This window comes from Eublepharis macularius, chromosome 2 (genome assembly GCF_028583425.1).
Source record: "Eublepharis macularius isolate TG4126 chromosome 2, MPM_Emac_v1.0, whole genome shotgun sequence".
Classification (NCBI taxonomy): Eukaryota; Metazoa; Chordata; class Lepidosauria; order Squamata; family Eublepharidae; genus Eublepharis; species Eublepharis macularius.
Window position 1 is genome coordinate 192,784,868 of NC_072791.1, and position 16,741 is coordinate 192,801,608.

At 40.5% G+C, this 16,741-nt stretch overlaps 1 protein-coding gene across 1 annotated transcript in view; it reads right to left on the reverse strand.

The window, feature by feature from the left end:
* Nucleotides 1-16,741, reverse strand: part of IFIH1 (interferon induced with helicase C domain 1) — a 41,451-nt gene that overhangs the window by 20,085 nt on the left and 4,625 nt on the right. Inside the window, exons 2-3 of the mRNA XM_054972608.1 lie at nucleotides 12,822-12,978; nucleotides 10,255-10,410 (exon numbers count right to left, since the gene is read on the reverse strand). Coding sequence (XP_054828583.1) covers nucleotides 10,255-10,410; nucleotides 12,822-12,978 — 313 coding nt within the window. The remainder of the gene's footprint in view (nucleotides 1-10,254; nucleotides 10,411-12,821; nucleotides 12,979-16,741) is intronic.

Here is a 16,741-nt window from a genome sequence, read left to right on the forward strand (position 1 = left end):
CGTTTCACAGATGAGCACTCCCTCTGCTGGCAAAAGAAGTGAACTTTCCCCAACCAGTCCCGTTCACTCCACTGCACCCCCCCCCCCCCGCAATACTACAGGAATTCAAAGCATGTCCAAGAAATTTAAAGGAAGGTGATAATCTTGTTTGGAGTTGGCAAACTATCAACTCCCCAGGTCAAATGTGTCTTCTGCCATAAATTAACCAATGCTGTTTTATCGTACAGGGATGTTATATATGGATTACAGCAAAACATTGTATATTGATTGAACACTCTGAAGTGTTATATAAATGCCAAGTAAATACTTTTATTTCAGAATAAATAGTTCAAGATCAATCTGATAGGGTCTTCTCTCCAGCACATCTCTTGATGCTGTTGCAAAGAGCTTAACAGAAATATTCCAAATGCAAGTATGAGGAATACTAACACAGCACCTTCTATTTGTTTTGCACAGATCTTGTTTATATGCCTTGCTTTAGATTCCTACAGTCCAGGTCCTATTACATTGCTTACTAAATATCTCCCCATCTTATTAATAGTACTGTCTTACATTATGTAATCTGCCTCAAGCCTCAGTGAGAAAGGCAGACTACAAATAACATGTTTTAAAAATTAAGTAATTGACTACAGGAGATGCAAAATGTTTAATCTGGGCCCACAGCCCCAAATACTGACGTTTTTAGCAACTTTTCTTCCTTCTCTGCAAAATGTTAATTCAAACAAGAAAATATTCATTATAATTCATAATGATTTCCTTTAAAGAAAGGCTTGGATTCTGGGAAATGGAAAACTGTTATATAAGCAACCTGAGAAGGATTTTATTTATATTATGCAGGTAAGTGTTTAAGAAAATTAATGTGGCTCATAACCACCACGTTCAGGTCTTTGCTACTTAGCAATGCTTTGAGTGGCAACATGAATTTTTTCTATGCTCTAAAACCAAGCAGATCACAGAAGATCAGGACACAGAGGAAGCATCCATGGGATAGTGAAATGGGCAAGGGGAATCAATCATACTCTTCTTGGATCCTTCCACCAATTTTTCCTCTTGCACACAAGTTCCCCTGTCCTTGAATACTTAAAAGGTTTCTCTGCTATTCAGGACTGACATCCAATCTCAAATCCTGGTTTCAAATCCTGGTTAAGCACAAATCATAATTAGCATTAATAATGGCTCTATTTGCTGTTTTTAGGGGCAGTGGTAGATTTTTTGAATAGGAGGAAAAGAGCTCTCTCTGTCCTTGGAGCGTTCTTAACTATTTTTCTTCTGAGAAGATGTATAGCAAGCTTTTTTCCGTGGGCATACTTTTTTTTAAAAAAAGAATTTTTATTAGGTGAGATATTAATACATACAACTTTCAAATATCATCTCAATATCATTTCCCCCCCCCTTCCCCCCCCTTTTCAGGACTTCCAACAGCTTTCCAACCCTATATCTTAATCTATTCCTGATCTATCCCCTTTTTCTATAACTCATTATATCATATTTACATTCTGCTTTGTTAAACTAAGCCCTATCTGTTAGCTTCGAATCTATTATTATTAACTTAAAATCTATTATCTATTACTATCTGTTAACTTCAAATATATTTAAATTTAAACTAACAATTAAATAAAATATCTACTTTATTAATTTTACCAATATCTATTAACTCCAAGTCCACTTAAATTTAGGCTCACAATTAGCTAATACTTCACTTCATATGGTAAAGATAAAAAAGTAAGATATGGTAAAGATAAAAAAAAAATTCTAATAATTTTCAAATTGCCATAATTCTCCTTTCACGTCCCACTTCTTTTCTAGATATGTTTTCAATCTTCCCCAATCAGTAAAAAATTCTGCTAAGTTCTGATCTCTCAACTTTCTTGTCATTTTATCCATTTCCGCCATGTACAGCAGTTTATACATACAATCTTCAATAGTTGGTATTTCTTGCACCTTCCATTTCTGTGCGTATAAAAGTCTTGCTGCCGTCATCATGTAAAATAGTAATGTTCTGTATTGCATAGGGACATCTTCCATACTTAAATTCAGTAGCAATAGTTCTGGGTTCTTCTTTATTTGGGCCTGCAAAATCTCATTTATTACTTCTAAAATATCTCCCCAGTACTGTCTGGCTACTTCACACGTCCACCACATATGATACAATGATCCTTCATGCTTTTTACATTTCCAGCATTTATCTGACATATTTGCATTTCCAAGCGCAATTTTCTTAGGCGTTAAATACCATCTATAAATCATCTTATAGACATTCTCTTTAATACTGGTACAAGTTGAAATCTTCAATGTAGTTTTCCATAAATATTCCCATGACTCCATTGTTATTTCTTTGTGACAATTAATTGCCCACTTCACCATCTGTACTTTGACTGTCTCATCCTTTGTATACCACTTCAAAAGTATTTTATAAATTTTTGATATCTTCTTTTTACTTTCTTGTAGTATAGTCTCTTCCAACTCTTGAGTTTTTCCATTTGATTCCTCCTTTTGAACAATCCAAGTTGTAAAGATCTCTGTCTATATTGGAACCATCCATAACAGGGAGATAACTCTTCCTCCGTTTTGATTCTTATCATTTTTTGTTCCATAATCAGTATCTCTTTATATGGTAGACATTGTTCTTCATTATAAATAGCTCTCGGATCGATCACTTCAAACGGTACCACCCAAGAGGGGATACCTTCACCCAGATATTTTTTATATTTTTCCAGATCGTGAAGAGGCTCCTTCTGATATAATGGTGCAAAAACATAGAATCAGCTTTTATTTTATCCTGCCATAAGTAGGCATGCCATCCAAACAACTTCTTATAACCTTACAATGTTAAGAGTTTGCGGTCTTTCAGTGACATCCATTCTTTTAGCCAAACTAAACATATTGCTTCATGATATAGTCTAATATTCGGCAACTGCAGTCCACCTCTTTCTTTAGCATCACACAGGACTTTCATTTTTACTCGAGGTTTCTTGCCTGCCCACACAAAGTCAGAGATCTTCCTCTGCCATTTTTCAAATTGTTTAGTATTTCTAATAATTGGAATTGTTTGTAACAGGAACATAATCCGTGGTAACACATTCATCTTAACTGCCGCTATTCTTCCCAGCCATGACAGATTTAATTTATTCCATTTAATCAAGTCTCTATCAATCTGTTGCCATAGCTTTTCAGTTATTCTTGAATAAGTCATATTTTTCACAATTGGCTCAATTCCAAGGTATTTAACTTTATGTGTTACTTCGCAATCAGTAAGTTCCATTAATTCTTGTTGCTTTTGTTTAGTCATATTCTTGCATAATATCTTTGATTTCTTCTTATTAACATAAAATCCAGCCAGATCTCCGAACTCTTTTATCTTATCAAGCAACTTCGGCATGTTTTGTATTGGATCTTCCACTATAACCATCACATCATCCACAAAAGCTCTAACCTTGTAGGTAAATTCTTTATTCTTTATGCCTCTTATAATATCATCTTCTCGTATTTGAATCAATAGCAGTTCCAAAATCAAAATGAACAACAGTGGAGATAATGGGCACCCCTGTCTTGTACCCTTTCTTATTTCCAATTTTTTTGTTAAATTGTCATTTTCTACTATTGTCGCACATTGGTCTTTGTATATTGCTTTTACTGCTTGAATAAAGTCTTTCCCCATTTGCAGCCTTTCCATTGTGGCAAACATAAAATTCCAATTCAGATTATCAAAAGCTTTTTCTGCATCCACAAAGAAGAAACCAACTTCTTTTTCACAATGTTTATCGTAGTATTCTATAGCATTCACTACAGTTCTCAAATTGTCTCTAATTTGTCTGTTTGGAAGGAACCCTGCCTGCTCTTCTGCAATGAACTCGACTAACCAGTCCTTTAATCTCTCCGCCAAAATTTTTGCAAAATTTTTGTAATCGTTATTTAACAATGAAATAGGCCGATAATTCTTAACATTACTTAAATCTTGATTTTCTTTTGGTATCAATGATATGTTGGCCTCATTCCAAGACTCTGGTATCTTTTGTCCTTTTAAAATTTCATTCATTACCACTTTCAAAAAAGGTGCCAGTTCATTTTCCAATAATTTGTAGAACCTAGCTGTAATTCCGTCTGGGCCTGGTGCCTTCCCTAATTTAGTCGTCCGAACAGCCTCTTTTATTTCCATCTCCGTTATTTCTGCATTCAACTTTTCCTTCCATTTTCCTGATAATATTGGTAAATTGATCTTGTTCAAATATTGATCAATAGTGTCCAAGTTCACTTCTTTTCTTTGATACAGTTTTGCATAATACTTAAAAAAAGGCTCTGCTAATAGCCAATTGATCTGTTAACATTTTGCCATCTTCTTGAATCTTGGTTATTACTTTTTTCTCCCCTTTTTTTTTTCAATTGCCACGCTAAATATTTCCCAGGTTTGTTCGCACCTTCAAATGACTTTTGAGTTAATTTTTTCAGTTCCCACTCTAATTCTTTATTATTCATTACTCTCAACTGTTCTTGCAAATTTTTTATTTCTTGGTATAGCTTCTTCTTCCCTGGTCTTTTCTTTAATTGTAACTCCTTGGCCTTTATCTTTTCCAAAATTTCTTGCCTTTTCTCTTCTTTTCTCCTCTTGTCTCTTGCATTTAAATCCATTAGAGTTCCTCTAATCACTGCTTTATACGTGTCCCAAACTTTGTCAGTTGAAACATCTTTATTTTTAATTGTATTGTATAAAGAATTTGGTCTCTCTTTGTAGTAGCAGCAAATCTTCTACTTGCAGCAAATCTTCATTTATCCTCCATCCTCGTCTTTTGGTGCCTTCTCCAAATTTCCACATTACTGGATTATGATCTGAGCCTACTTTAGGCATTATTTCCACATCTTTAGTCCATACCGCCAAATTTTTGGAGGCCCAGATTATATCAATTCTTGATAGTGTCGAGTGTCTTGCTGAACAAAACGTGTATTGTTTTGTTTTAAGATTACTTCTTCTCCATACATCTTCCAAATTTTCCTGATCTTTAATTTCAAAAAAGGATTTTGGCAAAAGCCCTCTTTTTTTGTGAGCACCTTTATTTTTTTTATCATCGTCCAAATTTGTTACTCCATTAAAGTCACCTGCCAAAATTATTTGAGCATATGTTAGTCCATCCAGTTGGTTCTGTAAATCCTTTAAAGAGTTCTCTTTAGCACCATTAGGAGCATAAATCCCAATCAAAAGTATTTTCTTTGTATTCCAAATTATTTCCACTGCTATATATCTAGCTTCCGCATCATTTAAAATCATTTTCGGTTGCAGCTCATCTTTAATATATAAAACAACTCCTCTTTTTTTCTGGTTTGACGCGGCTGCAAATTCTTTCCCCAGTTTAGCAAATTTTAAATATTTCACATCCTGTTTCCTAATATGTGTCTCCTGCAAACAAATTATATTACAATGTTGTTTGGATAGCCAGTGGAAAGCGGTTTTACGTTTAGAAGGTGAGTTTAGTCCATTTACATTCCAAAATATGATTTTACACTCCATAGTCAAATTTTAGATCTTTTGGGTAAGTCTTTTTCATAATCCTTTATGAACATTTCCATCTCATGTCCAGATCTGAGTGTTCTTTTAATCTCACGAAATTCAAAGCACAATCCTTCTGGTATTTCCCATCTATATCTAATGTTCAATTCTTTCAGCATTTGTACTAGTTCTCCGTATTTCTTCCTCTCCAACAAAACCCCCCTAGGCAGTTCCTTCATTATTCTCACTCTTTTTCCATCAATTTCCAGAGGGTTTTGAAATTGCTTACTCACAATCTCTTCTCTTGTTCTTTTTGTTGTAAATTGGACTCATATCTCTTGGTAAATTTTTTGTGCTGCATATTTTGAGTTGATTCTGTATGTCACATCTAAAAAGGCTACCACCTCATCCAATTCTTTGTTCAAAAATTCTGCTAGTATTTCTGAAATCTGCTCTTGGGTTGATTTCCCTTCCACTTCCGGGACTCCGCGGAATCTGAGTTGTTTTTTCCATATGTTTACATTCCACCACGGCCTTTCTTCCTTTCAAACCCTTGGTTTCTATCTTGTGTGATACAGCCAACTTGTCAGTTTCATCTTCCACTGTTTTAACTTTCTGCTATGTCGATTGTAATTCTTTCTTGACCTCATCGATATTCTTAACCAGCTCCACCATCTCTGATTTAAAAGTCTCTTTAAGCTCCTTAATGTCCTTCACAATCTCTTGCATCATATCTTTGATCTCCTTATTCCCCTCTGCGACTTTTTTGTCGAGACTATCCAACGCCGTTTGCCATTCTTTCTTTGACATCGTGGGGCTTGCTTTGCCTCGCTCCCACGAGTCTGCTCTTTTCCTTAGCTCCGTGGCGTGGCTAATTTATTTTTCTTGGTATAAACGTCAAATTTTAACAAAGTCTTTTAAAAATTAGCGATCCTAGTGTCCAAAATGTCGGGTGTCTTTTCTCTATGTTTTTTTCTTGAAGTTTATGCCCTTTCCCTTAAGCAAAATGTCCTACTTCTGCCCAATTTGAGGTCAAGCCCTTTCCCTTCTCCAAAATGGCGTTCTTCCTTTTCCGGTTCTTCAAAGGCCACTTCCAGCCAGTCTCTCTGTTGCACTGACGCACTTCCGGTTCCTCTTCTCAGCTCAGCGTTTCTCGCGATTTTTCAGCTTTCCCATACTTCGCTATCTCTTTCAAGCCACAGGTATGTAAACAATAATCTATTTTCCGCATTAACTCTTCTCTAAAAAGTTCTTTTTTCTCAATTACTTTGCCGGAACATTCACAGTAAATTTTTAAGCCTTTTACAATTTTTATCTTCTACTTTAATTCAGTTCCTTTACCGATTTTCTTCTCAAAAAGAGAGATAGCAATCTTTACCTTATTAGTTCTTCTTTGTGGGTTGTAATCGCTGTTTCAGTAATTAAAATAGTCCAGTTTTCCCAATTTGATGCTGAAGCTTGGGTACGGAGGTCTTAAGCCAAAAACTTGATTCCAGAGCTGCTGCAGAGATCTTTGCCACCTGTCTACGAGCGGGACCTCAAGGCTGGGTGGGTTATCGTTGCGTAGATCCCCCCCCCAGCTGAGATCAACTCACTCTCGGGGTCTTAAGCGTGCTTGCCTGTTCTCCGCCTGAGAACAGGGGGCTGCGGGCAATCTGCACCCCACTAGCCCTCACAAACAGCAGCACGGACAGCTCAGCTCCCCGAGCTGCATCAGCCCTCCATGATCCCCAAGCAGGAAGTCTCCGCGTGGGCATGCATTTTTGTGGGGAATATAATATAGGGCTACACAGGGGTCATTTCGTAGAAAAATAGCTGCAGGAACTCATTAGCATAACTCATTAGCATATGCCATGCACCCTGCTGTCACTGGAAGTGTATCATTAGCATGATTGATTTGCATGTGCCACACCCCCTGACATCACCTATCCAGGCTGTTTTGGACCCAATCCTGGCCGTTCTGGGCCTAAATTGGGACCAAAATGGCAAAAAGGGGCTGAAAATGGTCAGGATTGGGCCTCTGCGGAGCGGCAGAGTGATCCACCACCCATAAGAGGCCTGATCTTGGCCGTTTCAGGAACAATCCTGGCTGTTTCGGGCACAATCCTGAAATGGCTGGGATTCGGCTGCTGCCAGATGGGGGTGTGTTCCCACACCTGGCAGTGGCCCGATCAAGGCTGTTTTTGCCCCAATTGGGGATGGAACTGCCTGATCCAGGCCAAAATGGCCATTTTGGGCACGTTTTGGCCATGATCGAGCCCAAAACGGCCCAGATTGGGTCAGTGCCAGGCAGGGGAGGGGTCCCTTTGCCAGGCACCAACTCAATCCTGGTGGTCTGGGCCCTGATCCTGGCTGAAATGGGCCCCAAATGGCTGACACAATACGGCCCTTTTCCTGTGTTCAGTTCTGCTGTCCCTTTTGACCCTAAAAAAGTCATTCCCAGGGTTGCTGGACCTGAGCAAAGGAATAGCCATGAGTCAGGGGGCTGCAGTAAGGAGGCTGAAATGGCCAGGAATGGGTCAGTGCCGGGCAGGGGAGGGTTCCCCAGCCCAGTACCCACCTGATCTGGGCCATTTCAGCCCAAATCTAGCCATTTTGGCCCCAATCCAGGCCGAAAGGGGTCCCCAATGACCAAAAATCAGGTGGGCGGGGAAACCCGACACGTGACTAGACACGGGCATGAACAGCATTACAAATGCAAAAAGCCTACGAACAGCCTGTTCGTCTGTTTGCGAACAAGCCGTTCATGAGGCTCCATTCTAAACAAACAAGTGATCGTTGCAAGCCTCGTTCATTGCCGTTTGTCAAGCCAGACAGTCTGGGGCCTTTCTATCAATTCCCCTGGCAACGGCAGGGACTGAACTCTATCTGAACTACTTCTGGCTTTAACCCTTCAAAGTACTTCTAGCAGAGAGTCCCGTTTTTGCCACTGTGAAGAGAAAATGACAACAAAGGGAAGGACTCATGGATCACTCCTTTCCCAGAGTGCAATCTCTCTGAAACTTGGGGTTTTTTCGGAGGACAGTGAGGACTATATCCCCTGCAAATTTGGTGGATATTGGACATTGGGAACGTCAGTTTGTGGGGTGTTTCAAGAGCCCAGACCCTTGTACATGGCAGGAAAGGGCCCTTTAAACTATCAGCTGGCAGGGCGGAATTCCCCCTGCCACCTGCTAGTTTAAAGGGATCTTTAAGGGGCTACGGACATGTTTGTGAACAGGGTCATGTTTATTCCTGTTCGTTGTTCATGGATTGCAATGAACAACGAACAGCTTGTTTGGGTTTTTTTTCTGTGCCCATGTCTACACGTGACCTTTTGGGAGAACTGCCGGAACTGCGTTCCTGCACGTTTCCCCTCAAAATGAGCCCTGGGGCTACATTAAATACAGCAGAGAACCCTAATTTCAATTGTGCTTGTAAGTGAATGCAGAAGAAAGATTTTAGTACTTCAGGAGAACAAGAAATGCATAGGTTAGAACCAAACTATTACAAATATATTCTGAAAAATATTTGCAAAAATTATTCTAAGCAGAATGCAGCTTGAGCCCTGGTGGAGGATGTACACAGATCAAGTGGACATAAGCAGCTGGGCACGTTCTTGACAAAGTTTAATGACAGTCACTCCCTAATGCAAAATAGTTTGCATGGATGGTTCTTTGCCCTTGTTGGGTCCAGAATGAGATACAAAAAAACCTGAACACTTGCCCACTGTGTAAACCTGTCCCACTTCTGGTGATAAGATCTTCTAGTGGAGGGTCTACGGGAATTTAGAATGACCTCAGCTACCTCTCAAGGAAAAAAGGGATTCTATTGTTGGATTAGCCACACTGTTAGATACAGCCTCCCCATATTGTGGTGAAATGCTAGGGCACTTCAGAGGTGGTCTGGGACGTGCAGCAGATGTATGCATGTGCCCTTGGCTATAATTGCTGCAGTAGGTAGAACCAAGGCTGACGAGGCCAGAATGGGGCAAGGAGAAAACAAGTGATGCCCTCAGCCTGGATATTGCAGGGAGTCTTGAGGAGGAGGGGTATAGAAGGCATCCCCTCTAGATTCTGCATCGCTCCCTCCTTAGGAGCAAAGAACTGGTGCTTTAGCATTCCCCTTGGCGGCAAAGTGGTCTATATCTGGAAATTTGGCAAAAAGTGGAGTTATGCATTGGTCTGCTACAGGCCACTCATGGCAGAATAAACCTAGCCCGCTTCTGAATTTTTTGAATCAGCCATATGAAAGGCAGAGTTACACCATGCCTTATTGCGTACTTCCACAGTCGCAGGGTCTTCATGCAGAAATCCCTCAAGTGGAGTTATGTATTGGTCTCCATGCATGTCTCTTTTTTCTGTTATGCACACTCATACAACCAACACTTCATAGAGGAACTGTGAGGGAACAAGAAGGTTACCTCAGAAGAAGGGAAAGAGACAGAGGGTGCAAGCAACAAACATCTGATTGTCACAGCAGCGAAAAATGAACTGAAGGAAAGGGGGCACCGCCTCCTCGGATCACATGACTAGTTTTGGCAGGAAGCCTGCTCAGTTCACACTCCAGAAGGGAGGGGTGCCCCCCCAACACTCCTAAAACTACCTGTATCTGTTCTGAAAGGATGGCCTGCATGAAAACAGTCCCCAGTGTGGGACTGCACTGAAGACTGACAATGAACTCTGCTTAAGGTGGCACTGCTGATTTCCCAACTTCATGAAGTCCTCTAAAAACATGCAGTGCATCACTCATAGTTGGGCAAAAGGATCTGTATAAGAGATCAACTGACAGATCACCTGAAACGGCAGAGGCCTCTCCAAATGATTCTTCTGAGATATTCTCCTCTCCAGTTGAATTGTGCTCTACATCAATTTCTTTCTTCAAATCCTCCGCAACTTCAAAACCCTGCAGCTCTTGAGTTTCATCCACAGATATCCCATTTTCATTACATTCTGTTCACATAGATAAAAAAAATGAGAATGCTTAGCAAATCATTTTCCCTTTAAAATTACAGGTTAGGTGGACAAAATAAAACTGAAGATGTACTTGGTGATGCAGTTCGGCAAGCCACAAGGCAGGTGAACAATGATTTTCGCTTAAATTTGGCAAGCGGACACTAGATGCACTATTAAAGTCAATGACAAACTTCATGTGGACATCAGTTGACTTATGATTTTGATGCAGTGCAAGATGCTGACAGTGTGCTGGTTTGTAAAGGATAGCTTCTTACACTAGAGGAGTAGAGGTTTGTGTGGCTATTCTGACTCACAATTTAGGGCATTTCTATCCCATCTTACTACTAGAATAGAACATAAAGTGTGCTTTAAAGAAAAAATAATGTAACTGTAAACAAGAAAAAACTACAGAAATATAAAAACTAAAACATTTAACACGATGGATGCGATCCAACCAGCTTTTCCACTGGTGCAAAAGGAGGGAAGGGGTACACTTTGGCCACCATAAGCCTATCTTTGAGGTTATGCAGCCTGTATGGCCCTAAGTATGAGCACAGTTAGCATCTGGGTTTCCCTAAATAGTGCCCCGCTGTGACTGTTTCAGGTTGGGAAAATGACACCGAAGGAAGGCTGAAACCCCTTCCCCATGCGTGCCATAGCCTGGTCTTAACTGAATGCTACGTGCACGGACAAGAAATGGAGAACCTGCAACTCTCATGTGCCTGTGTTACGGCTGACATCATGTAGGGGCCTCAGATCAAAGCTGTGCACTCTCCAATGTATTTATTTCACTTACATCCTGCATTTCTCCCCAATAGGAATTCAAAGTGTGATGATTTTAAGTGTGTGTGTGTGTGTGTGTGTGTGTGTGTGTCTTTACATACTACCAATGAAGACTGTGGTTGAAAGCGAGGGATGAGTAAATGAGATGATTGGTTGATGACTGAGTCTGGGTGAAATGAACTGCAGATTTTAGTTGCTGAGTGGAGAGGAAAGGTTCAGTCTGAGCAAAGCAGGCAAACTGTGTGTAGCCTGAGCGTGTCTATACATTTATGAGAGAAATATTAAGTCTGGGCAAGTCAGGCAAACTCTGTGGAAGCCTGAGGGTATTCTCATTCTAGTTCAGTTAGGCAACCTCTGTGGAAGCCTGAACTCTCTGTGTCTTGAGAGAACTTTCATTCTGTCTGAAGCAGGCAAACTGTGTGCGCGCCTGGGAAAGAAAGTGTGTATTTGTGTGACTGAGCCTCTGAGAAGAAACTTTAAGAACTGAGAACTATCTTTGAAACCACCAAGCATACTAGAATGAAACCAATACGATTCTTGTAATAAAGTTTATTTTTGCTTTTTTTTAATCCCAGTATCTGACATTACTATATATCTCATTCCTATCCTCAAGGCCACATAGTCCCACAAAGGAATCTGACGCCTGGGCATGTTGTTAAAGGGGAAATTTAAATTATTTTGGAATACAATTCCTGGTAGCAGCAAACTACCCAGAGGGTGTAAGAGAAGAGTTAAAGGCAAAATTGAACTGAAAAAGAAAGGGAGTCGTAACACAAATCATCTTACACCATTCTCTTCTCCGCTATTTTATCCTCATAATCCTGTGAGGAACGTGAGGCCGAGAGTGTACAACTGGCCCAAAATCACGCAGCAAGAGTGGGAATTTGAACCTGGTTGCCCTGGATCCAAGTCCCGCACTCTAACCACTAACATAGCCTGGCTTTGGGATGGAAAGAGATGGTAGCAGAACTCAGTATCAGGAAGGCATAGGGTCCGTTCACTTAGGGTGAACTTTTTGAAATGGGGCCCCACTTCTGAATTTACAATATTTTTCAGGACCCTCTTGCAAAGTAGCTTCAATCTATTTCCCCCCTCAACACACAATGTAAGAATCTTGCATCAGTTAATAGTGGGGTTTATATTTTATTTCTCATGTTTGGTATTTATAAAAATATAGAAACATAGAGGTTGTTTCACACAGCCCTCTTACACATTATTTAGAGGTAAACCTCTGAGAGTCTCCCAGTTCAGACTGTTCCTTTTCCTCTCTCCTGATCTCCCTGGGAGGAGTACCGCAACCCATTTTGGGGTCCCAACCCAAGAACTGAGAGCCATGGTAAGGCTTCCAGAGCTATCCTATGCAGTTATTCAGTCAAAGACCAATGATTTCAATTGACTTAAACTGGAGTAACTTGGTATAGGATTTCAGTTAGAGGTAAATGTGGGGCAAGGAGGGTCTGCAACCACAATACTCATAAAGAGAAACAGAGTCTGCAGGCTACAGTGAGGAGGGACACGTGAGAGCCAGGACTGTTCCCCACTGCACAACTATTAGCTGCTTGGAGAATCTAACTCTTAAAAGTTCAAAGAACTGCCTGTTTTAATCATCATAAAAATCAAGATACCGTCTTGCTGTCCGCTTAGGACTTCTGCAATGTCTTCATGGTAAGTTTCACGCAAAGCAGCCAGGAACGGTGAGAACCAATCTTTCTTCCGCACTATCCTTTCCAACAATTCCCTCACAGCCGCTCGATTTCCTAGAACATTGTCTTCAGCTCTCACCTAGTTAAAAGATTAGGGGGGGGAATGTTAAATCAGCAATACTCTGTGGATCAGAGAGCCACACCCACAATTCCCATTAACCAGAAGAACCACATAACCACTGAATGCCCTGCACACCACCCCAAACACATGCAAACAATAAGGATAATATAACCCTTTCAAATTACCAGAGTCCCTCTTAAGGATATAGGGCTCTCTCCCCCTGCTGTAAGTGAAACTTAGCCAGCTCCTATAGCCAGCCCATCCACTGACTCCAGGGCTTTGCAAGTCAGTGTTAGGACATGAAACAATGTGCGAGCTTTCAAGCTCTCCAGAACTCTATGGAATTGGGTGTTAACAAAGAAGCATTAGAAGCTCCCTTTAAATTTCCCTTTAGTTGTGCAGGAAAAGGGGTGGTTAGAACCTCTCTCCATGACAAATGGTCAGCTAGCAAGCAATTTTGTTTAGAGGCTAGCATTCAACAGTGTCATGGCTCATTCCACTAGCTAGAGATACTGATCCAGACTCATATTTCAAAATCCCTACAGATACAATCGCCATGGACAAGTTGCATCGGGTTTAAAAAAATAAAAACTTTTCATTTTACCTTGGGTCCATAGTTATGTTGAAGTTACCACAATTTCAAAACAAAGTGCACATTTGCCTGGAACGTGGCATGGGTGCCATGGGGAATGGTGCTCTAATGGCTACACAAGTTGGTATTATTGCACAAAGATATCTTTGCAGTGGGGATGTGTCTTATTTATGTTATTTACAGTCTACCTTTTTCATTGAGACTCAAGGCGGATTATACAGTGAGCAAAGACACAGCAAAAAACCATGAAATCTAACTAGAAAAACAATTAAGGAAAATCTAAGGGAACGCTAAGTTGTTCTTTTTACTTGCCTGGAGCAAATTAAAGCATGTTATATAAATATAAAGTCATATTTCTTATACTCAACGATTATTCTAGTAAACCTTATAATCCTACTATATAAAAGAGTGTGTTCTAGATGACTCACTTCCTACCCTGGGGTGCCACCAGAGCGTGCTGTCACGGCAGGAGACCCAGGCCAGGATCAGGAGCAGAGCAGGTGGCAATGCCCACTCTCTGCCTTCACCTGGATGGGATCAGGCACAGAGAAGCAGGCAATTCCTGCTTGCCCAGCTTCCCCTTTCTACAGCCTGTTGTATTTTTTCCCACAACAGGCTTTGTTGCTAAGTGACAAGCTCAGACTGGATGAATTCAAGACCGTATGAACAGAGTAGGTGACCATTCATTCAGAATTTTGCAACATATATATATTTGCAAGAAATCCAATAGAGTTCAAGACATGCTGAAACAGAGCATAAGCAATTCTAAGACTGATGCATTAAACACAGGGAATGCAAGGGACAGTCACATAGAACTGAAGCCAGTATCCAACACTCCACTCAGGAATAATATCTGTGTTCTTCCTCCAGCCTAAGGCACCTTCCCTCACTTTAAGCGGCTCTTTTAAGTTTGAGGAAGACTTTAACCACTGCTGAGCACAGAGGTAGGATACAAGGGGGAAATTATGACAGCAAGCTGGCTGTGAGGGCCAGGGAGCTCCTAAGGAAAACACAACCAAAACAGGATTCAGACAAATATGCAAGCTCTACAAACAAAGCCCACCTTGAACAGGTCCAGCCAGTAACAATTTCAGAAAGAAAATTAAAGAGGAACAGAATGCACATCATCCACTCTCTAGACCAGGGGTCCGCAGCATGGTGCCTGCTGACACCTTTCTGGGTGCTCAAGTGTTTCTAGAAAGCGGGTGAGGTTCTTGCCCAGCAGGGCTTCTGATCGTTCAGACACAGCCGCCACCACCGGGTTATTTTATTCTCTCGTGTGTTTTTTAACCCAGTGTATTTTTTCATTATCCCTCTCCTTGGGCTTCCTGTGTGTGTGGCTCCACCTCCCGTGGCAGCCATTCTGTGGTTGGCGCCACCTCCTGCGGCACGCCCCTTAGAGTTGCTCCCACCACATCAGAATTCCAAAGGTTCAAAAAGGTCGGGGGACCTCCACTCTAGATGGAAGAGGCCTCCTAGAAACTGAATCAAGACACTGCACCTCAGAATGGCACAACGGACCAAAGCTCCCCAGTTCAATATGTAGTCAGAGATTTCCAGAAATCTGTCATGAACTGTATATATCACACCTGCAGCAAAGACATCCTCTCTGGGCTACCCTCCCTGGCAACTGCAGCATGTGCTTGAGAAGTTAACAGGGAATGCAAGCAGAACAGCATTGAAGGTTGGTAATTAACTAAAGAAGCTGTTGGTGATTGGAATATATGCACCTAATGGAGCAAAAGAAAATTTTTTTGAGGACTTGGGAAAACAACTGGATGAACTATCTTATGATCAGATAATTTTAGCCGGAGACTTCAATGGAGTTACTAACTTGGATGAAGATAAGAAATCTGGAACTGCACAAAAGAAAAGAGAATTACTACCAAAGTCTTTTTTTGCAATAAAGGAACAAGAGACTCTAGAAGACGTGTGGAGGAGACAGAATCCCAAAACTAGACAATATACATTTTATTCTGCAAGACATTTCACTTTATCACGAATTGACATGATCTGGGCCTCCAAAGACTTAGCGTTATGGACTAAAGATGTGGAAATAATGCCTATGGTAGGCTCAGATCACAACCCAATCATGTGGAGATTTGGGAAAAGAAATAAAAGAAAAGGATGGAGAATAAATGAAGATCTTTTGCAAGAAGAAGAAAACATTGAATTGTTGCGAAGAGAGACCAGATTCTCTATACAACATAATATGAATAAGGAAGTTTTGACTAATAAGGTATGGGACACTTATAAAGCAGTGACTAGAGGCATACTAATGGATTTAAATGCAAGAGCCAGAAAGAAAAAAGAAGAGAAGAGGTTAGAGATTATGGAGAAAATAAAAGCCAAAGAGACACAACTTAAGAAGAGACCAGGAAAAAAGAAGATATATCAGGATATTAAAATCCTACAAGAACAATTGATGGCAATGAATAACAAAGAATTGGAATGGAATCTTAAGAGAATGGACCAGAAGTCGTTTGAGGGTGCAAACAAGCCTGGGAAATATTTGGCGTGGCAACTGAAGAAAAGAGAAGAGAATCATAAATAAAATTTGTGAGGAGAATAAGACATATTTGGAGCAGGTAGCCATTAGTACAGCTTTTTTTAAATTTTATGCAAAGCTGTACCAAAAAAAGGAAGTGAATAAAGACTCTATAACGAGGTATTTGGAAAAGATGAAGCTCCCTGCAATTTCTGAAGGTTGGAGAGAAAAATTGAATAGGGAAGTGACGGAAGAGGAAATAAAAGAGGCAATTCAGTCAACAAAATTAGGAAAGGCACCAAGCCCGGATGGACTAACAGCTAAATTTTATAAAGTAATGGCTAATGAACTGGCGCCTTTCCTGGGAGAAGTGATTAATAGAGTTATGCGAGACCAGAGGATCCCTGATACTTGGAGAGAAGCTAATATATCATTGATTCCTAAAGAGGGACAGGATTTGACCAATGTTAAAAATTATAGACCAATTTCGTTGCTGAACAATGATTACAAAATCTTTGCGAAGATTTTGGCTAAGAGAATAAAAGGATGGATGTCTGAATTTATTGCGGAGGAGCAAGCTGGATTTTTGCCAAATAGACAAATCAAAGATAACTCAAGGACAGTTATAAACGCCATTGAATACTACGACAAGCGTTGTGATAGAGAAGTTGGTTTCTTCTTCGTGGATGCTGAAAAAGCAT